Source organism: Trachinotus anak, unplaced genomic scaffold, assembly GCF_046630095.1.
Source record: "Trachinotus anak isolate AG129_WGS33_773 ecotype Australia unplaced genomic scaffold, CSIRO_AGI_Tana_v1 ptg000003l, whole genome shotgun sequence".
Lineage (NCBI taxonomy): Eukaryota > Metazoa > Chordata > Actinopteri > Carangiformes > Carangidae > Trachinotus > Trachinotus anak.
The window spans coordinates 9,308,994-9,331,656 of NW_027273854.1; the positions used below are offsets into that span (position 1 = coordinate 9,308,994).

General features: G+C 42.8%; 3 protein-coding genes across 9 annotated transcripts in view; 2 read left to right on the forward strand and 1 right to left on the reverse strand.

Annotated features, from left to right (window-relative positions):
- dnm2a (dynamin 2a) overlaps window positions 1-10,430 on the reverse strand; it is a 27,672-nt gene extending 17,242 nt beyond the window's left edge. For 3 of the 5 annotated variants that reach the window (XM_071472606.1, XM_071472589.1, XM_071472597.1), the window contains exons 1-10: window positions 9,957-10,429; window positions 4,069-4,142; window positions 3,682-3,831; window positions 2,374-2,577; window positions 2,102-2,200; window positions 1,854-2,014; window positions 1,627-1,769; window positions 1,066-1,201; window positions 873-940; window positions 46-184 (exon numbers count right to left, since the gene is read on the reverse strand). In XM_071472606.1, coding sequence (XP_071328707.1) covers window positions 46-184; window positions 873-940; window positions 1,066-1,201; window positions 1,627-1,769; window positions 1,854-2,014; window positions 2,102-2,200; window positions 2,374-2,577; window positions 3,682-3,831; window positions 4,069-4,142; window positions 9,957-10,117 — 1,335 coding nt within the window. In that variant the 5' untranslated portion in view covers window positions 10,118-10,429. Of the gene's footprint in view, window positions 1-45; window positions 185-872; window positions 941-1,065; window positions 1,202-1,626; window positions 1,770-1,853; window positions 2,015-2,101; window positions 2,201-2,373; window positions 2,578-3,681; window positions 3,832-4,068; window positions 4,143-9,956 lie in introns of all 5 variants that reach the window. The other 2 variants (XM_071472612.1, XM_071472620.1) reach the window with 1 other exon arrangement.
- Window positions 10,431-10,605: 175 nt separating this feature from the next.
- Window positions 10,606-14,843, forward strand: qtrt1 (queuine tRNA-ribosyltransferase 1). The gene is made up of 9 exons (XM_071472644.1): window positions 10,606-10,924; window positions 11,053-11,121; window positions 11,267-11,405; window positions 11,497-11,691; window positions 12,181-12,319; window positions 12,426-12,501; window positions 12,622-12,731; window positions 12,926-13,010; window positions 13,979-14,843. Exons 1-9 carry the CDS (start codon window positions 10,637-10,639, stop codon window positions 14,129-14,131), a joined length of 1,254 nt encoding a protein of 417 aa, XP_071328745.1. The 5' UTR covers window positions 10,606-10,636; the 3' UTR covers window positions 14,132-14,843.
- Window positions 14,844-15,108: 265 nt separating this feature from the next.
- Window positions 15,109-22,663, forward strand: part of kcnt2b (potassium sodium-activated channel subfamily T member 2b) — a 36,978-nt gene continuing 29,423 nt past the window's right edge. For 2 of the 3 annotated variants that reach the window (XM_071472562.1, XM_071472578.1), the window contains exons 1-2: window positions 15,109-15,251; window positions 16,032-16,515. In XM_071472562.1, coding sequence (XP_071328663.1) covers window positions 16,427-16,515 — 89 coding nt within the window. In that variant the 5' untranslated portion in view covers window positions 15,109-15,251; window positions 16,032-16,426. The remainder of the gene's footprint in view (window positions 15,252-16,031; window positions 16,516-22,663) is intronic. The other variant, XM_071472571.1, reaches the window with a different exon arrangement.

Sequence of the window (22,663 nt, forward strand, 5' to 3'; positions counted from 1 at the left end):
CCCTATGTCTCGGCTGGGTCAGGAGATGCTGGACACCTGCAGTACCTTGTTGGTGCACTGCCTGACTGTGTTGATGAGCTCCTGAATGACCAGATCGATACATTTGAGACAGGGCGTTTTCAGCTTAACGATCTGCTTTTTCACGATGGCCTCAAACGCCAGGTCTGGAGTGAACAGCCCCGTTCTGAGGATTCACAGAGAGACAGAGGCACAGTGGCAGACAGATGGGACAGTTAACAGACATGTAGGCCAAAAAAAAAAAAGATGAATGAGATGATTGGGTACACAAAAAGACAATCCAGTGACTGAAGAGATTTTGAGGTTATGGACAAAAGGAAAGAAACAGAACATGGACACACTGACACCCACAATATGGGGATTAAAGATAAAGCGCTAGAGATGGCCAGGTGTAAATGTAATTAAGCACACAGCCACAAAGGAGATATGACAGACAGAGGAATATCAATGAGGAACACATGAGAACAAAAACGCAGCAGATACATGTAACACAAAACCTTGTAATAATTGAATGCTTCAGCAGACAGAAACAGAAAAGGAGTGGGTGGTGTTGCAGTGAGGAGATAAGGGGATTGAAAGAACAATGAGGGAAAGTAGCAGAGAGAAAAATATTGACATAGAGCAGAAAACACTTTGTGAATATGCCACATTGAACTGGTACTTTTAGTCTGTGATGGTAAGGCTTGATTATAAATACTGGAATTATAGTGAAATAAAAGCTTTGACGGAGGGAGAGAAGCGAAGCCTGTGGGTGCAGGAGTCTCTCATGTAAAGACAAAATACAGCTGTCAACTGAGTTCTGTGAGAGTCTGCTTTGGAAGTCAGGTAGGTTTTTTCGTCTCCGCTCCACTTGCCTGACACCATGGACATTCTTGATTGCGTGACTGATTTCTCGCCTCAGCTCCTTCTCATCAAACACAATCTGGGGGACAGGGAGAGAAGATGCAAAGGATAATTAATAATCATAACAGATCTAACAACAGTTCAGTCCTTGGGAATACTCCTACAGCCAATACACTATGTCACTAGTCTTCATGGCACACCAACCTTGACCAGTTCAAAGGGGAAGCGTTCATGGAAGATGCGGTTGATCTTGGCACCACCTGAAAGCTCGTTGGTGTCCACCTGGTCCCCTGAGCCCTCGATGCGCTTCTCAAAGTCCACACCAAACTGCTGCACCATCCTGATAAGGATGGAGCACAAAAGACATGACAGCTAGTGAGAATAATCTCCTTGCAGCTAGAGCTATGCAGCCCTTCCCTTTACTCTAAAACACAGTGAGTGATATGTGAGAAGTTTCAGTTCTCTTAACCTCAACAATGTGTTTTAGCTTCATTAGAAACAACAGGTAAAGTCATTGATGTTAGTATTACTTCTACAGACAAAATTAACACTGTCATGTTAAAGACAGTGATATACTACACAGTCAAAACAGCAGAAAATCATTAAACAATATTCTATACTGTTAAGACTGAGAATCCCAGCATGCAAATCTCAGGTACAGTTGCCCTGTGCAGTGAGCATCCAATATGGCCGCCACATGTTACAGCACCCTCAAACTATCTGCTGTAAATACTACATGCATGCTGCATTTTCAGATACACTCACTGCAACAAGGCCTTGGTCTTGCGTGTCGGGTCATCTGGACGGAAGTTCTTGTACTCCTCCACCTCCTTCTCCAGGGAGAGGAGCTGACTCTGCAGCTTACTGCGCAGACCAGGCAGGGTGTCTCTGATGTGGTTGGTCAATTGCTAGAGGCAGACAAAGGAAGTACAATTAAAGACATGGTATGGAGGGAGGTGGATTAAAACAAAAACAGACAGTTGGTAGCGGACCTGGTTGAGTGTCTTTTGTAGATGTGGCGTGCCCATACGCTCTGCTATATGTCTATAGGCAGGATGGGACAGGAAGAACTTCCTCTCTGCAGCCAAAGCAGCACGAATGTCCTTCTTCCCATCAATGTCTTTCTGACTGCGGTTCACCACACCAATGTAGCCTGCACACAGCAACACAAACAGTCACTCTAGAGTCGGACATAAAGCCTGTAAATGTGTCTTTGTGTGGGTGACTGCATGGTCCTCACCTCTACGCAGTGGCAGCAGTTTATTTTCAAGGATGTCCTTTGCATCCGTTCCTTCATCCATCAGGTCCAGTTTTGTTATAACACCAATGGTACGCAGACCTGCACAAAATTATACAGACTAACTACATCAATTCAAACACCTCTCATAATCTTTTATTTCCTACTACATGTATTACAAAATAATACAGACAGAAAGGACAGTTACAAGACTCAGCAGTGAGTCTGTGGGCCTGCCCTCTGACTCCTGAACTACTAGAAAGCTGCACGGTTACCCTGTGGGTCCACCTCCTTGGCGATCTTCAGAGCATCTGAGTTGGCCAGGTCAGTGTTGGCAGGGGTGACGGCCAGGATCAGACAACTCTCCTTGGTGATGAACTGCATCAGCATGTCCCTGATCTGGTGCTCGATGTCCGGGGGCTGGTCTCCGACGGCAACCTTAGTCATTCCCGGAAGGTCGATCAGGGTCAGGTTCAGCACTAAACCACATGGAAAAAAGTCATAAAAATAAGAAAGAAAGATGTTTTTCCACAAACCTCAACAATATATCATTAGTCATTCAGGTAATTTGTTTCTATAACCATTTTTTTTCTCAGAAAGCAATTTATTTTCCTTTAGCCTTTTTAATTTGACACATCATTTACTTGATACAGCAATTGAATGAAATGGAAACTCAGGTAGTGATGGATGTGAGACAAATAAATGTTTGATTAATCAAGAGCATTCTCAATGAAAGGGCAATCACCGTGTTGAGAAAACACAGCCTGTTCATAGTGTTGTTCATATGTTCTTTTACATAGCGAGCTAAAGTTAAATACAGTCCTGTGCTTTGTGTCAACATTTACTCTATTAACCCTTAATTTCACGTTCATGTGTTTCTCTACTGGGAGGGGAAGCTTTCATCTTGCGTGCAACACATTATTGCTGTTGTAAAACTAAGTCTAATTTAATCCGATCAAATAATGAATGGCCTTATTACTTACAAGTGTTAAATTAACTGAAAGAAACAAACAGGAAAATGTCAAAATTTGACTGTGAATTCTGTGCGACGGCTCCAACAAGGAGATGAATAGATTTTTGTGATCATTTAATGAATATAACAAAAGTGACTTTTAGCTTTTACTAAAAGCCACACTTGTCCAAATCACAGCAACCCTTACAAGGCTCTTATTTTGTTAACAGCTCTGTAGTTCTGTTTTGGCAACACAGACAGAACTGCAGTAGAAGTAATATCATATGATGATAACAATATATACGATTACATTACAGGTAAATTGTTTATGGATAAAATCCGCAAACTAGACAAAGCTGGAAGGTTTTTTTTTTGGTTTACCAAGTGAATTAAATCCTAACAGATCAAGATACTTCACTATACTGATTTGATAAAATCCTGTTGTTATAACCTGATACAACTGAAAATATTTAAGGAATACACATGGTATAAACAGTAAACCTCTGATGGTTGACAAATTTATATCGTCTCATGACAAATTTTGTCATACAACATGAAAAATTGATTTGTATAAGCCAAAGGGCTCAAAGTGTTGATGTGTGTGTTTTACAATATGACTTGTGTCCATTACCGTGTGGGGAGTAGACTCTGAGGTTAATTGGTATGGGAGAGATGCCTTTGTTGGAGCCTGTTATCCTGTCTGTCTCCGCCTCAATTTCCGCCCGGACTTCATCAAAATCCACAAACTTCTTCCCTTTGCAGTGCAGGAATTCAGCATATTCTACACAAACAGGGACAAGGTGATGCACAGGAAGGGAGGGTAGATGGAGAGAAAAGGACAAAGGGAAAGAAATAACAGGGAAGAGAGAGAGGAAAAAGGGAATATTAAATTAAAGAGATGAAGGCAGCAAATAGCAGACAGGGTGCATAGCTTGAGGCACTGTGACAGAGAGGCCACATACAGGGCAGTGATGAAAGGAGACAGGGATGTGGTTGTGCACAGGAAAGGCACACTCACCTGCTTTATTGTTGACCAGCTGCAAAATGAGAGGCCTGCGGGTAACAATGCCTGATCCACGTGGAAGAAAGTCCCTAAGTAAGAGAGACAGACAGAAGAAGAGGAAGAAAAATAAACAACAGAAATGTTGGGAGTAAAAAGGGAGGACGTGTTGGGTAAAATAGGGGCAGTTCAGGGCACAAAAAGCAACAGAAAGAGAGACAGACAGAGAAAAAAAAAAGAGAGAGACAGGGAGAATGTTCAATTATTCATTACACTCAATGTCCATTTCCTCGCAGCGTGCCCTCTAGTTAATTGATGGGCACTGGGGAATTTCACGCCTCCAACTTCTTTGACAACAAATCAAATGTGGCAAAGTCATTTTCTCTCATCAATAGAGATTTAAGGATCAATTCAAACACACCCACTCTTGTTGTTATGGGGAAAATCCCTAAAATCCCTGTTACATCTGCCATATTCTACACTTCAGTTTACTTTAATTTACGAATTTGAACAAATCTCTCTTCATGCTGAAGCAGACTGTAATCATAATGTCACCCAAGGACAAATCCTAGAGCTGCCGCTCCACAGACAATGAATAATGGAATAACTACTGGAACACTCTGACAGCACCCGTGGTGATTTTACTAGGATATGAATACATTTTTTGATTCACAGCTGAACGGCCTACATTCAGACGACACTCATTTTGATATAATATCTCAAACAAGATCTTCGGGATCACAGACTCAAAATGTCACTTCATGTCATCATCAAAAGATCTCAGATTTGAGCAGGAAGTTATTCATGTCTGTAAAAATATATTTTGCTAATCAAAATGTCTGGAAAAGCCCAGTATAAGTTCTGATTTTATGGTGGATTTATTTTTGCAAAGATTTTGTAATGTGGTGTTTTTTGATTAACTTGTTCTGTGCTTAACAATAAAGCTGCTTGATTTACTGGCTATTTAAAGCATGGACAAGGCTCATAGTTTCAGCAGGCCACTTTTAGCTTTAATGTGAACCCAAGCTGTGCCAATACATGAGATATCACCCCTGATAACAGCTTAACCACAATAGACTCAGGCCTGACACTGGCCACTGCTTTGCTTTGTGGACATTCTCGATTACAAACTTGAATTATGCTTCATAATTGCATAAGGTGACGCATTGAGCAAAGCATGAGATGACTCTAAACGAACATCTGCAAATGCTATTGGTGCAACAGAAACATCAAAATTTTCTCACAGTTGGCTGGTGTGTTGCTTTTATAGTGACATGGTACCTGAGGAATTTTTCACCACATGCTCAAAAGTTGCTTAGTCAGCCTTCAGATGAGGCTCCTCCACCCAGTCTTCTGCTCTTCCCTCCCATTCTAGTGGGCCCCTCTGCTCCTCTGCAAACACACTACATCTGGTGGTAATCACCAACCCCAGTCCTGGAACAGTCTTAGCAGGGCTGAGTGTGTCACTAACCCACATTCTCCTTATCCTCCCTACAGCCAAGTCCTACAGGCCTGAGGGGACCATGGTGGTGCTCAGCCTGCCTGCTGACTTCAGACTGGAAGCAATATGTCAGCCACAGGACAGGAGAAAAGAGAGGAGCTGCCATACTACATACTGCCAGCTATTCCTAGGTTGTAGTCCTGTGGTGAAAACAGTGGGGAACATTCTGGATGTTCCCTGCATCAGCAAAAACCCACAGGTCTGTGGTTCAGTGCTGGTGCTGTGTCATGCACATAATGCGGATCACGCAGGCATTTGTCCACAGGGGCAACAGTATAGAATGCCCTGGATGAGGAATGGGAGCACGGGAGGGAGGGAGATAAAAAAAAAAACAAAGCCACTATAGGCTGAGGGAAAGCACAGACAAATTAGACGGGATGTGAAGAATGGCAGTAAGATGCTCACAGCAACGATGACCCCTTCAAGACACTGCTAATGTACTGATGCTTTTCTCCAGTTTCAGGTGACTCACTGGATTTTCAGGATTCAAATGCCGTCTCACTGGCTCCACAAGTAACCTCTGGTCAGACCCACGACAGTAAAATAAAGTGCCAGTAAAAGTAACGTGAAAACTCATACAAAGAAACTGTTAAAAAATGCTCTTCTGCAAAGACGTAATGCGGGGACAGAATTGAACCAGTCAGTCTTCATACAGAGAATAGGATAAACAGCAGTGGCATATTGAAAGGAAGCAAGAGGCCAGGATTCCATTATTGATGCGCTGTAAATGATGGACGAGGCTGAGCAGATTGTGTATCATTTCATACATTATGGATAGCCAAGCAGAGAGCATCAGTCTGTGAGCCTCCCTGCTTCTAACACAAGAGAAAGCAAAAGCAAGAGAGAGTAGAGCAGGGGGAGAACAAGAAAGCCGACTCCCCTCCCCCTACCTGCCTGTTTGCCCAACAGCCTCTGCCGATTACAAACTGGCAGAGCAACTCTAAGGAGCCAAACCCCACAGCTGATGCTCCTTTTCCTCGAGCCTACAGAGGCCTGGCAGGGGTTTTCAAACATGGAAACCAATGTGAAACTCTGAGGTCATAGTATGATCTCACTGGAGGATATAGTATACAAAGATGTGTTTGTGGTTTTGTGGGACATATCCTGTGGGTCTGTGGTGTGGCAACGAACGTATAATTATGGCTACCCATATTCCCGCATCTAAGTCTGTCACTGTGGATATCAAGAGGCATCACTACACACCAAAGCCTCTTCAAGCACTTGCAAAATCCAGCTGCTTAGTGGAAAATCCCTTTGCTTGCTGCCACTCAGTTATTTGTACTTCTTCCTCACAGGGACGTCCACGGTGCCGCATCCGCATATCCAGACTTGCTGATATATCTGTTCAAATTCCTTTATATATCTATGCTGCCATCAAGAAGTTAGTCTGCTGTTACAAAATTGGCATGAAATTAGATCAAGGCTGTCACATTCAATTCATGGTCAAGGGTAAACTGTTAACGATCTAGTACAGCTTTAAACTTAGAACAACTGGTCCAACACCCTTAAAAACTCCTGGTTTCTCAGTGGTCTGCTCGCCACAGATCTGATAACAACCTCCACCCAGGCCAGCTTGCAGTGCTAGATATGATGTCTCTCCTCTGGGACAAAGACGTCACAACACAGCACAGTCATTTTTAAACTGAGAGTTAATCATGATCCAAAGTTTGCATTAAACCGTAGACACGTCAGTAAAATAATTTGTTCTCAAACACTCAGACTAATACTTGTTAACATAATGTACAGAAGATTTTAGTGTATATAATGTATTAAGTGTATGTTCAATCTGTCGGCAAAACTAAAAGCCCCTTAGTGCGTTGGTTTGATGCAAAACCGAACAAGGCAACAACACACCCACACCCCTCCCAAAAGACAGAAACATTCACAAATACATGAGGCTGTTGAGCCAGAGTGATTTGATTAGCTTCTGTGCAGCAAAGTATGCAGACCATCCAGGCAACGTGTGCTGGTCTCCCATAACAAACATGGAGGGAACGGCGGCCCAAATCACATCAACAAGATGGGTCGCACACACCAGCGAGCAATCTAAATCCCGCCTGAAATGCATGGGTTGAAAGTCAGGACTGTGTCAACTGTGAAACAGTAACTACACAGCAAACATGGTCTAGACATACAAATGATAATGGCAGACAATTTGCCAAATGAAAGAGAGTGAAGCAGTAAGTTAAGTCACTTGGCACCCATCAGATCATGACATCAGCATGGAGTTCAGGCGGGAGACTGAAAAGGAGGAGCATTTACGCTCTGTGAATCATACACTCTTCCCAGCACCAAGTCCCTCTGTGTCTACTGTCGGTGGTGCCACGGAAAGGGAAAGAGGGATTATTTTCATGCCTGGGGACACAGAGATGAAGCCAGCCTTTTACATACAACTACTACTCACCAAGGGAAAAAAAACTAACCTGCTGGGGAAACTACAGAGCAACCATTACTGACTGTAACAGTGGCTCAGCGCTCATGGTTGGAATCTGTTGTCACAACAGAGAATTTGAAAATCAATTATCCTACAACACTCAACACTCATAGTTTTGTGTAATAGATGACATGGTAAAGGGTTTAGGTATTAGCTGCTCCCGAGCTCAAACAAACCCTTGGATCAACAATGAGTCACCCTTACATGAACACGCCTATTGCTATAGTGAAGTGCAGCAACTCCCATGCCCTTTCAGGTTGAAGTAACACTTGACCTTCTAGCTATGAGTTTGAGTTTACTGTTCCACCTTGTCAGCCCTCAAGTTAACCTGCACGTGCACCTGCATACAGCAGGAGGAAACAACTGAGAGGTTCAAGTGGAAAAAAGCCACAGTAAACACTTACGTGTACCACTCACATACTTCATATAAGGATGAGTGTGTACATGTGTTGTCATGCCAAAGCATATCTGTAAAGTACTTGTGCGACTTTTGAGTAAATGGATGTTTGCTAGTCCCGTCAACAGGCAGAAAGTGGAAGGCTGGCGCAGGCATTAAAATTGAGGTCAACATGAAATGTTTCATGCAATTACAGCTGATGTGTGTCAAGTGTTCTCACACTGCAAAACTCCACTCATCTGAATTAATGTGGTCTTAGTGGCAGTCTAATCTTCATGTGTGTTCTTGCCTGAGAGCAGTTACGACATGCTCTCACCAGTGTGTTTATACCAAAAGGCCTGTCTGCATGCCATCTTAATAGCCAATGCACTTCCTCTTCTCTGTCAGCTGGCCTGCGTGTATGTGTGTGATTGTTCGATCCCTGCGTGGGTTGGGTTACACACACTGAGCGTCTAGGTGGAAACCTGCTAAACAAGCTGCTTTAGAGCAAGCTTGGTTTGTTTCTTTATCTGCGGGGCACTCTCATTCACTGCTGATGTGGGAGAAGACAACAGGATCAGCCTGTTGAGGACGACAAGACCAGCCTTTGGAGGAGCACTGTAGCTGAACCTTTACATCACAGAGAATGAAGAAATGTCAACTCTATTTCCCTAATTTCTACAAAAACAGTAACAAGAAGGCAAAAGAGGAAGATGGTAAAGGAAGTTGTGTCTGCTAAAGATGAGAGCTTGCGCTGCTTGTCTGAATTTTAACGAGATGAGCTCAAATGCAGTGCACAATATAAAACCTTACTGGAGATAAAGTCAGCTGTAAAAATCCACATCACTAAGGAAAGGAGGCGGCTCACTCTACCCTCACTACTTTACTGTCCCTCCCAATGCTAATCAAACAACATACTCTCATGTGAGACAATAAAATTCCAATCAACAGCAGCAAGCTGCAGGCCAAATAATAATTACTGATGAATGTAAATCCTGTGGGACTTTCTGGGTGTGGCCTGGAAATATAAACAGAGCCTTTGGAAGAAGTTTCCATTCAGAGCTAAGGCCAAATAGTCAGATGGCAATATAAGATCATCAGCACTATGATTTACCGAGAACTGAGTGTCATAATGTGCACTTTACAAACACAGACCTTGATTTTTGTCATGTTTATAAAGGTCTTAGTTTATCATCTTCAAAATGGTAGGGTGTAAAGAGGGACCTTGTGAGAACAGAAATTTACTCACAGTTTTAAAAGACATTAATGTTGTGCAAAGTATTGGCAATGACTAGAGAAAAAACCCAGGAGCCCACTGGCCCTCTGGTTTGCCACGTAAAGGGCAAATTTACGTCTATTTGTTGAACCTGCAGCCACTCTACACTATCAAGCCAGCTTTACGACAAGTGCGCAAAATACTATTGTCGTCACGTACTGGTAGAGTAACTAACATTAATTTTGCTTTATGGCAAAATGCATTTCTACACATATCGTACCAGCTGGACAATCAAAAACACAGTTTGAGAACGCGACACCAGATAAACTATATAAGCTATTTGATCATTGCAAAGCTTAACTTCATTTGCGTAGCTTACCTGCCAACAAAATTTTCCAAGACTGAGCTTTTCCCAGCACTCTGTCCCCCGACCACAGCGATTTGAGGCAGGTCTAAATTGCAACTCTGGCCAATGGAGCTGAATGCGTCTTGAAGCTTATTGATCAGGGGAATCAGGTCTTCCATGCCCCGGTTCCCCATGGCTTCGTTAGCTCAGAGAGCCCCCTCAACACAACGCAGACCAGAGGCTAAAGCTAGCCGCGCTAACTAGCTAGGTAACGTTAGCTTAGCAGCAAGGTGCTCTCGGGTTACTCTGTTGAGCTCCGCCGCTTCACACAGCTCGGGCTTTTACTACCTCTTGAACAGTTGAGCAGTCACCGGTAATGCAACTCACACTAATATCATTTCGTGTTCTCTTACGCACATTAACTAAATACTCGGTCAGTCGAAACGGACGGAAAACTCGCAAAACAAAACTTCCTCCACACAAACACCATCCGGTCAGGGGAGACGACATCCGATCGAAACCGGTGCGTGTACACCCGCCTCTTGTCTGAGAAACCTGCCAGCCTATTGGCTAACTCTACTGCCTCTCCACAAAGCGAGGCTTCTGATTGGATAACTAAAAGGCGTGCCTTTGACTCTGATCAAATTGCTGATTTCAGATTGGTCAACGCGGCTGTCACTTTCAGCTGCCTCACGTCATATGTTCACTACAATATGGCTGCCATCATAGAGTGTGGAGGCGAGACAAATACTCCAGAAAACCACATGTCCATAAAGAAAGCTCTGTCTGTAGCTTCTCCCCTCACTCTGCGAATAGTTGCTGAATGCTCAGTGACAAAAGCAAGAGCTTGCGATGTAATACTGCCACACAGCGCCGTCAGCACCCCTGTTTTCATGCCCGTCGGTACTCAGGGGACCCTGAAGGGAATCACTGTGGATCAGCTGGAGGGTCTTGGATGTCAGATTTGTCTTGGGAACACATACCACCTGGGCATGAGACCGGTAGGCGTCACTACTCATATCAGTCCGCGTTTTTCCTCATGATTTATTGGGCTTTAATAGTGCCTGCACCAATTCATGGCATTTTCTTTAGTAAATGTGTTTTTCCGTTTCGACTCTTCTGCATACAGGGACCTGATTTGATCGAGAAAGCCAATGGTTTGCATGGGTTCATGAACTGGAAGAGAAATCTTTTAACTGTGAGTGTGGCTTTCATAAATGTAGCAGTCATCGATTGTGAAGAGTTAAAGGCAGCGGGGGATTTCTTTTTATATTCACACGAGTAGAAGAGGTGCTTTTGTGTTTTGTGCTGAAATCATGTGTTTCACTTCCTTTTTCTTACAGGATAGTGGAGGCTTTCAGATGGTGTCTCTTGTTGAACTCTCAGAGGTCACTGAGGAAGGGGTCAAGTTCAAGTCCCCCTATGATGGCAAAGAGATCCTCCTAAGTCCTGAGAAATCCATCAGCATACAGAACAGTCTGGGTCAGTGTTGAGGGACAAAGACTTGAACCTTCCCTTTAACTTTCCCGTGGCTAACAGACAACCTTTCCACGTCTCTCTTGTGTTTGTCCAGGGTCAGACATCATGATGCAGTTGGATGATGTTATCAGCAGTACTGTGACAGGACCACGGGTGGAAGAGGCCATGCACAGATCTATTCGCTGGCTGGACCGCTGCATAGCAGCTAATAAAAACCCAGACAAACAGAACCTTTTTGCCATCATACAGGGAGGGCTGAATGCAGATCTGCGCAAGGCTTGTCTAGATGGTAAAAAAGTCCTGCTCTGCAGAGATCCTTTTTCCACTTTAGATCACCTACTTCTGTCCCTGTAGACTGGATTTGACAAGCATCCTGGATGGTTGGATCATACTTGGGAAGACCCTTAGCACACATTTGAATGCCTTCAAAATCCAGTTATGTAAATAATTTGTAAAGTTGCCATATTTAACTGTAAAGTTTACATGATATGCTTTACATGATATTCTCCACTTCATGTACCCATGAATGTAAGTAATAATTTGTTTCCTGATTAAACAAGTAAGTATGTGTGAATCAAACAGGTGGGAGGTAACCTGGAGAATAACTTATCCTGTTCAAAGTGACAGGATATGAAGAGGAATCCAGTAATACAAAAACAAAGGGCATAAACATTGTCCAAGGATATTGGCAGCAAGCTTCGCACACATAGTTTGACTGAAAGACACTGACGATAAGGGATCGAACTTGTGCTTTAGATATCTTATCCCCTTCCTGTAGAAATGACTCAGCGTGATGTTCCTGGTTTTGCCATCGGAGGCCTGAGTGGAGGAGAGGAGAAGGATGACTTCTGGCGGATGGTCACACTCAGCACCGACCACCTGCCACGAGAAAAGCCTCGATACCTCATGGGTGTGGGGTACGTTTGACTATATGCAGGAAAACCTCCAGTGAGAACTGCACTGTCCGTTGGCTATGATGTTAGTACCTGACATAAGAATGTATGTTATCCTCACATGCTGCAGGTATGCTGTGGATTTGGTGGTGTGTGTCGCCCTGGGATGTGATATGTTTGACTGCGTGTTCCCCACCCGCACTGCAGTAAGCTCTCTTTACCTCACAGACTGAGAAATCACTTTAAAATTTTCATTCAGCGGTTATAGTTCATACTGAGAACTGATTTCAGCTGTGTAGTAGACAATTATGTCTCTTTTCCCTCAGAGGTTTGGCTCTGCCTTGGTGCCTTGGGGATCTCTCCAGGTAAAACATAAGCAGTATGCCAAGGACTTCCAGCCCATAGACCCAGACTGCCAATGTCCCACCTGCAAGAGGTAAGCTGAGAACAAACAACAGTCATTGTTTTAGCCTGGAGGTTTGGTTCACAAGTCGTGTAGGTTGTTCCTCTTTGGTTTGTCATAACATTTTTCTAATCTGAAATTTATGAATCACTGCAGTGCAGTGGATATGTTATAAAACTGTACTAGTGGAAGGAAGAAGTAAATAATACGCCTGTTTTCTGTTTCAGACACAGTCGAGCTTACCTGCATGCTCTGTTTAAGAGTGACACTGCAGCCATGCATCACATCACCATCCATAACATTGCTTACCAGGTGAGTGCTGGAGGTCATTTAGCAGAAAAGTAATTGCATTTGCGCCATCTGTACTTTGTGACTTTATCAGAAATGTGTAAATTCAAGTTTTGCCACTTTTGCCAGGGATAACATCTCTATGACAATGTCAGAAAAGTAGACTTTATGACAGTTAGATTCGATCACATGAGATAGTAATAATAACAATAGTAGACTGGCCAACAAGTATATGCTCTAATCAATTTTAAGCATGTTATCAATCCATTTGATTGATAAAAAAAACTGAAACTCAATATAAATAAAAGTGAATTAAAAAGCCATTTATATTGTTCTATTACATTTTAAAGTCATTTACTTCAAATTACCAGAGTACTGTTTTTTTTACTTATTTCTTTATTCACTTAAAAAGAGCTGATATATCTGAAAACTGCACCTATCAGTGTTTTATCAGTTCATTAGTTTTCTGCATTTGTGCCACATATATAATGAGTTTCATAATGTGTTTCATCTTCTAATTTCTGCAACAGAAATGTAACAAAATGTTGAACTTTACAAATGTATGTGATGTGATTCTTATCTTTGCTTCAGTCACATTGATTAAATCCCTCAAGACTCTCTGTGGACCCCAAAATGTCAGAAACTTTCTTTGCTATTCTGACATTATCAGAACAATGAAGAGACTCCTCTTGTGACAGATCTGGCACAAAATACACTGTTCATGCTAAGAATAGGGAATAACAGACACTGTCCGTCCATGTTGGTTAGCCTGTTGAGCCGCCACGTAGATCCGGAGTGAAACGTCCCAACAAGTTTTTAACTGCATTGAAACATGTACGGGTCATGTCTAAATTGCTGCTTGTAGACACTTTTACTGTGCCCTGCCCTGACCTGTAGCTGACCCGTACACGCTGAAGGTGATTTTCCTGCCGGAGGTCAGTAATCACATTATTTTTTTTCCCCTCAATTAATCAAAACATTTCTCTTTGCAGCTCACCCTGATGCGCTCCGTGAGACAGAGCATTGTGGAGGGCCGCTTCCCTGAGTTTATACGGACATTCATGAAGCGAATGTTTCCATCTCGTGACCAGTACCCCAGCTGGGCTGTGGACGCTCTGGCCTCTGTCAATGTTACCTTGGAATAGAACTTGGACAGAAATTATTTTACTCTAAATAGAGATGAAAGATTTTTGTATCTTTTAAATGACCTTTTTATGGATGATTTTATGTTTTTTTTTTACTCTTTGTTTATGTTTGTACTTGTGTCGCCTGTTTTGTTGGCGGTGAAGAGCATGGCTTTTGATCTGAAGGGATAAAGCCTGATTGTCCTTTGCGACAACCTTCTTTACTGAGCCTCTGAAAATTGTCATCAGACTACACATTATGATAATGTGAGGCTGAATGGGGTTGAAATGAAGATTGAAACACATGAACTCTCTCCTCCGATATGCTCAGTCACTTTTTGTTGTTACCATGGCTACACAGCTAGGCCCACCCACTTGAAATGAAATGTTTTGCCTTCCTGTCAACCTCTTTGTACTGTTTTTTTAATGTGACTAAGCGAGTTACAGAGGTATATTGAATTTTCCCTCAATGCACAACATTAATAAATGCATCTGTGTCCTGGTGTTTTAACTTACATCCCAGCTGACTAGTAGTTGTCATGTAACTGTTGGATCAGATAAATGGGCCGTGTTTGCTACAGATTGCGTGTCTGTGTCATGATGACCACCAGAGGGCAAAATAGACAAAACCAGTGACAGTAAAACTGAATGACAGGCAGTATAAGTTTGCACATAGCTCAAACAGCAGTTCAGCTGTCTCAGAGTAAAAATGACATATGATCACACTTAGGAATATGGGCTGAAATGTGGGAGGGCACTAAAACACCGACAACAAACCAAATCCTGCACCTTTCTATACAGTGTCACATTATTCTTGAGATCCATTGTTTTTTGTTTTTTTCCCTCATCAATTCAATAGGCAATAGTCCTTTCTGGCCCTTTCAGAGAAGCTTTTGTTTGGAGCTTACAGAGGTGCCGGTTTGCCAAGGCTCGTTTGTGTGTGATTAATATTAATCATTGGAAGTTAATTTGAATAACACCTGTTGTTTGTGGCTTTGAGTCAACAGTGCTCTCAAGCACCACATTTGAATTTCATTACTGCTTCTATTATGACCACAGGCTCCACAAGATTAAACCTGTGACATGGTCTGAGTGGCGGCCAGACTAATATGTAGCACAGCAGTGTAGCACAATAGAAAAGGTGAGTTTGGTGCATGATGAGAGTTGTTGACAAGTGGTTACAACTTTGATTAAAGACGTTTATAAAGGGAATTAGGCTATGCCATGATAATAGTGAGTTCATAGTGACAATTCAACAGGAACTTCTATTTCTGGATGTGATCATTGTGTTGCTTTTATTGTGTTTTCCATCGAATATCTGCCGCTTCCACTGTGTGTTTTGATTATATTTAGCATACGGACGCTTAGTGAGAGGAGAAAAGCACTGAGAGCTCAGTTGGCAAGCCGTGCAAAATCGTGTTAAGTGTCGAATGTGGACGGCCAAAACCTTGTACTCAATAAATTGGACGTGTTGTCTCTATACATTTCAGCAAGACAATTCCCAGCATGCCATACGCGCTGCTTCCTCAATTAGACTAAAGAGAACTACAGCCCCATAATATTCAATAGAAGCCTAGTTGAAATAAGAAAAGCTGCAGCTCCACTTGCAGAAATAGGAACAAATGGAACAGAAGCGTCGTTGTGGACCCACGATTGAGATGCGCGCAGGTCTCCACAGAAGTGTGATGGACATTTGTGGGGATCACAGTTTTCTCATCATTCATGATTACAGCATTTTGTTCAGCGCAGATGTTAATAGAGAACGCATATTGTTCATTATTCAGATTTTTTTTATTTTTTATTTTTATAAAGAGTATTGTTTTGTTATTTTTATTTATGCTTTTTATTCATTATGATTCCCTAAAATGAAAAGTCATTGTAACAGTACAGTGTTCTTCAATGGTTGGTTACACATTTGCAGTCTGTGCGTCCATGCGGAGCTCAGCCAGGGAGGATGCTGGTGTTGAGAGAGACCAACCAGTTGCTCTCCAGCTGTCACAGTAAAAGTGGAGCCTCCCCTATACGCACCGACGGATGAACATCCTCGACCTGTTGCCTCGGCTGGGAGAAAAGTAGAGCTGCATTGTGACGGGTGCTACAAAAGACAGAAGTTGATTTTTCTGTTAAGGGGGGGGGGGGGGCAAAGTCGGAGACGATACCATGAGGTGTATCAATGTGTTCTTTATTAATGTACGTTTTGAATAGCAGAGGGAAGAGGAACGGAGCTGGATTTTGGGGGGTCCACCTCCTCAGTGTGGAGGTGCGGTTTGCCGTGATATCTGTCTCTGTCTCTGGGGTCTAAGAAGGAGGGGGACCATGGTCGAACTGGAGAAGGAGGTGCTCCCGCTGCCCCCTCGGTACCGGTTCCGAGACCTGTTGCTCGGGGACTGGCAGACCGACGACAGGTAAGAATGCAGCTACTTGCACCGTTTACGCACGGCGCACTGAAACCTTTGCGCATCTGTGCGCCATGAGAGCGTCGTATCATCTTGTCTAAAAAAAAAAAGTACTCATTTGTTTTGCGTTTGCATTTTCTCTCTGTCATCTCATGGATTCAGGAGTAACAATGTGTTGGGTTATTTTACTGTCAACTGCGCGGCTCTGTATGGATGCTCCAGCAGGTTTACTAATACTGCTAATGCAATACTATCACACCAAAAGAAATACACTTCTTAAACCATATAAAGAGAAAAATACTCAAAAAAGATGGAGAGACTAAACAGTAATTCAGGAATATTCATTTGTTTTATTTTCATATGTTGAAACATAAAAAATAACCCTCATTTTTCAGGGGGAGAAATGAAGAATGAGCAAGTAGACCTATAGTAGGCCACCATGTTACTCCTCATGCCATAATTCCTGAGATTTACAGTGAACCATCTGCCACCTGGACAGGCAATTTCAAGTGGGTGCTCTCAGTAACTGGCAATTAACCTTTGCTCACACTCCATTTACAGGGCTGTAGGTTTTGACGTACTATGTGATATGCGTTGCTTGATTTGGCTATTTCATTATGCTGTCTAATGGAAAACCTTAACCTTCATTTCACGCGTGGTGTCTCCTGTTGCTAGGTGGAAATGAGGACCAAAATGCTTGTGGACTTGAGTGGGTGTTTCGAATCAGATAATTGGGGAAACCTGCTACTGAACGCGTGGAAGAGATGACCAATTGTAGCCATTGCCAGGATTTATAATGGGGACTGTGCTGCTCTATTGTACACGACATGTTACCATAGTGGCGTGTTCTGTCAATGATGTTCATCATATTATTGAAACTATTATTGAATATTATTGAAGCAATTTAGTATTCCACAGTTTTGTCCTTTTATGTGATAAATCAAACTATTCTACCTGTACCCTGACCCCTCAACTCGAAGCCTAAACAGGCCTGCTCTCCCTGGTCGTGCTCCTCTGGCCTTCTGTAATTTGTCTGTGGTTGCCTAAGGACTAGTGTTTCAGAACCAGAGTGCAGTGTGATCTCAGTCACCTGGTTACAGAGGATCCATGATCAGGGTGGGGGGGGGCTTTTCTTGGAAGTCTATGGAACCATTAGAGGACTTTTTATAGACCTCATCCTCTAAAAAAAGGTGAGCAAAAACAAAATCTGCTGCTGACAACACAGCGGACGACTTCGCCGAAGGAATGTTGCAGAGACAAAACAGGTGTGTACAGTGGCAGTGTCGTTGTGATGCATTTTGTTGGTTTGAAGGCTGCTGAGAGAGTTGGACTGTGGTACTGTGTCTGTGTCAGTGTGACTGATGTGTTGTAACACCCTCTAAACACACGATGTGGGTGAGTGTTTTCAGGGATATCCTGGTGTTGATCACTTTGAAGGCTCTGGAAGGCGCCGAGGTTCCAACCGAACGCGTGTGGGCTGTGTGTGTTTCATTTACTTTGTCACATTGCAGAGCTGTAATATCCAGCGCACACATGCCCATTTCATAGACCCTAGTTATGAGAGATTGTTTCTAGCATTGCAGAAATGTATGTGTGTGCAATTATGCGTGAACCTTTGCCACTCTGTGGCTAAAGATGTTTTTGTGTGTGTGTGTGTGTGTGTGTTTGAGCATCTGTGTACACGCATACTTTCATAGACAAACGTCTAGACACTTGTGAGAGAGAAGGAACAATTGTTAGAGGGTCAAGATGTTGATCTCAGTGTCCAGGGAATATTAGCTGCAATAAAATGGACTGATTAGAAAAAGAGCGAGCGCAGTGATTGATAGTGACAGAAAGCTTAATTATGTCTGAATCACACACAGTTTGTCTGCTATGGCCCATTAATCTGGGGGTAGCCTTTAAGTAACAACCCCCCACCCCCTTTCCCAATGAATCAGACACTGCCAGTGGCCACAGGTGCACAGATAGCTCCTTACTGTATGACCACATCCCAGCTCAAACATACTCTCACACATCAGAATGTCAACATGTGCACGCATAACTTATCTCCTCGACACGTAAGGTTACACTCTGGGAAAACATATATTACTGAGTCCCATAATCCCACTTCTGTCACCCTCGGGGGGGCCTTCTCCCTGCCCTCCTCTCCTCTCAGCTTGCATCCCCCCAGTGTGTGTGTGTGTGTGTGTGTGTGTGTGCGCCTTTGTGTGACCATACATTGCCCTCTTTTAACCCTCTTCTACATCTTAGTTCTGATTGAAGTGTGTCCAATACCATGCTTTTCCCCCTTTGAAGAGCTCTCCAGCAACGTTTGGCTGGAACCATTGAATGGCTCTCAAAAGGCAATTTTCAGCAGACTTTTAAAGATGGGAATTGATTTAATAATTTATTTCACACATAGGGATCCCCTGTCCTCCTGATTTGCTGCTATCTATAGCCTCCACATCTTTTTTTTTTTTAACCTCTGGCAGTGTTTGTATTGTTTTTGTGGACCTGTGTCCTTGGGTGCTGTGGTTTGTGTGTATTTTATACCTTAATTTGACACTGCACTTTATGTTGAAACAAGATTTGGATCAAATCTACAAAAAGGGAAACAGATTAGATTCAATTGAATTTTGCCCAATTTTCTCTGCACACACTGAAACAAGCCCTCTCTCCCAGACAGAATTTGAAGAGGGGTCTGCGGTCGAAAGTTTGGTTACAAAAGCCAATTATCATTATCTGTGTAGCTCCCTTACTTTAATCAAGGTTGTGCCTAGTAATTGATCAGTAAGTGAATGCACATCTTTACAGAACTGTGTCAGGGACAGAGAAGTGGGAGCATTTTAATGCCACTGTTCTGATTACACCAACACCATTAATAATTTCTGGCAATGAGTCAGAGGCTTCTGTTTTCAGGAAATGCCAAATGACTAAACAATTAAATACAGATCTTTTGCAGGCTGATGACAAGGATTTTAACAGTCAAAGGGGCCCTGTGGTTTTCGCAAAAATGAACTTGATATCAAACCCTAAAATTGATTTTTTTTTAAAAACAAAAAATAAAAACAACAACTTTTTTTTTGGCTAATTGTTGATATTAACATTAGTCTTTGATTCCTGTAAATCTTATCACAGCCAGGTTAAATCTGCTCTCTGTCTCCATCTTCAGCACTTTTCCTTGACAAATGAGCTTGTTTCATACATACTGAGAGGACCTAAAGAATGATTTTTATGGCTTACCGCATAGTATTGACTGAGCTCCAGAATTACAGAACAATCAGAGTCGATGGCATGTTGATAACTGCCTACAATCACACAGGATTCCCTGCGCAGCTCCGCTTGTACGTCAAATTCGTTAGAAGTTAAATGAAATACAGCAGAGCCTCCATTGCTCCACAATAGACAGACTCAGCAGGGGGCTTTCCTCAGAGTCCAAGATTACCATACAAATGACAGCCTTTTGTCCTTAAGACAATTTCTCATTGGCTGTCGCCGCCACATCTTCTCTAAATCAAACTCTGTCTACTCTCTTACCACCTTCCATCTCCCCATGCTCCTGCTTCCTTTGCCTCCTCTTTAATTCTTTCAGTCGAGCTGTAATCTAGTCAGGCCAATGTAGAACATGATCCATCAATACTGTCAATATTCATGCCAGTTTTACAATGCTTTCACTTCACTATGAGTTAGATGCAAGAGTCTTTCAGGGAGACTTTCAGAGCTCAGTTGTCATACGATTTATACAACAGTTTAGAAAGCTGATGGCAATCTCTGTCAAGGACTGTAGAGTCATGGATGTATCACGCATCATGTCTGCAGAGCCAGAGCTGGCATAAAGGGAGGTTATTAGCAATACAGATGGCTTGTATGATGAAAAGAGTCGCTCTGTGAAAAGGTGATTTTATCAGATGTGGAGCTGGATGAGAGAGAAGGGGTGATGAGGCAGGCCTCATAACTTCTTTCATGATGCTTGTGTAAGTCCTTATAGCTGTGCCCATACATCTAAGTTAACTTAAATGTGCTCTGTTGCTAATGAAAATTAGGTGGGTGGGTGTGGGAGGGTGGCTCTGCATCAGAGGCCTAGAGTGGGGTAGGCCAATAAAAGGCTTGATGAAGGTCACTTCCTATTAATTAAAATAAAACAGCCTAATTAATACTGGGGAAGAGAGAAGTTTTCCAGCAGGACAGAACATTAAAGGTAGGTTTCAGGACGTGGTGGGAGGATGGTGGGCTCACATACAGTCTGAGCGTGACCCCGCTACAAACAATATTGTGTACATGACACCTGGTGAACATGAGCTGCCGCTCTCATTGTGAGAAGGCTGTGTACAGTACAGAGAGGACATTACCTGAAGACGGATTGAGAGACACTTCAGTATGGCACAGCCACAGAGTTTATTAAATTTTAGTCCTTCTACCTTGTAATCCAGCATCCCCTGCATCCTGTGGCAAGGCGTAGATAACCTAAAATATATATACAGTAAAAGGCACAGAAACATATTGGATATATATTAGCTGTGTCCTTTTTCATTATTATTTTTATAGCATTACAGCAGAAATAGCCCAAGGCTGTGGAGAGAGCAGAGTCAGTGCAGGGTGTGTCTCTGGTGGTCATGTGGAATCATGGTTCTTTTCTTCTCAGATTTCTCTGCTATCACTGGGCTTTAATAAGTCGGATGCTGAATTCTCTAACCAGTCTTTCAGTTAGATGAGCACTGTCAACACTTAAGAGCCTTCCCGCTGTGGATACTAACACAGCCATGGGGCTGACTAGCATGTGTCTGGGCGCTTCTGAGCTCTTGCAGTGTTCGATGTTGCCGGAAGGTCCATCGTGGCATCTGAGTGGGGGCAGGGAGCTGCTGTGCCACGCTGTTGTGGGGGATCACGAATACAGTCGCCCACTAATCGCAGCTCTCCTATTCCCAAACTGAGTTAGCTTGATACACCGCAGGAGTTGTCTTTCCAATCCATGCAGCCATAGAGACACCAGGGACAGGCAATATAGGCGATTCCTCTCATGTTTCTTTTGCGTTGCACATGTCGTCCTCAAAGCAGTGATTTGAAGATGGCTTTGAAACAGATTGATATCTCATGTCTGCACAAATGTGAAGCTAATGCAATCTGAGGGGATAGGGCGATAGAATGTCATTGGATGGCTTTTAATAGAGGTGTGCATCAGCTCAATCCATATTATGTTTCATGATAAGAGGATGGCCATTTTTTTTTTTTTTTTTTTATGTTTTAAATCACTGTTAATGGGCTTTTGTGTGAATTGAACAGTTGAGAGGAGCTCTTTGTCTTCCACCGAAGCAACAGTTGTGTTCTCTTCTTCCTGTGGGTAAACAAAGGGGACTATGTCAATGTGACAGCAGATGCTCCAATGAGCAATAAGTCGTGAATGTTAATTTCAGGAAAGGGTGAGGCAAGGCTGGTTACGTCAGGGAGCAGGGGGTTGGGGGAGGAATGGCTGGAGCACTTCCACTGATGATGTATGGAAAGTTTTAATCCATGGGAACCCAGAGGTTGTTCAGGAAATGGCTCTGAATAAAAGCTACAGTGCACGTTTACTTACTGTCATTACACTGTGTGATGCATTACATATTTCTTGCAAATGATGACTGTCATTCTCCTGCTGCACTTTGCCCGGGCTACTGAGGTTAGAGATGGAGTGATTGTTGGATGCAATAGACAATGGGAGATGAAACAGTAGATAAATTGGTCACGACACAGACCGGTTAGGTTTCTCCTTTGGTTACACAGACAAACAGACAAGCAGAGAAAGAGACATTAAAGGTCTCTGTAATTATGAGTTACTATGAAAGCACTTGCTTGTTTCATTGGAGTGTTCAAATCAATTTCTGTGGCAGCTATGAGTGCTATTAAAATCATTTGATGTTTTTCGTTTCATCTGACTCCTCAGTCAGCATGAACTTGTGCACTGACAGCCTTACAAGAAAAATGTGCCTTTCACCGCAAGAAAAGGATCTTTCTGTAGCAGGGATATGTACACATTCACATTTTTCACTTCTTTTTCTTTCTTTTTCTTCTTCACCTTCTGTCAACACACTCTAATTTGTGAGGTGGTTGTGTATCTGGGTCAGGGACAAGCTGTCCTGTCGACTATTGGTTGAATGAGACAGAGTACACCTTGCCTCTCTTAAGCTGTTACAGGGGC

Bases quoted from the DNA above. Each gene is read 5' to 3' on its own strand.
- qtrt1 (XM_071472644.1), top strand. From the start codon at position 10,637: ATGGCTGCCATCATAGAGTGTGGAGGCGAGACAAATACTCCAGAAAAC. The intron at 11,692-12,180 runs GTAAAAAAGTCC...CCCTTCCTGTAG, and splicing joins GCGCAAGGCTTGTCTAGATG to AAATGACTCAGCGTGATGTT. The intron at 12,502-12,621 runs GTAAGCTCTCTT...CTTTTCCCTCAG, and splicing joins TGTTCCCCACCCGCACTGCA to AGGTTTGGCTCTGCCTTGGT.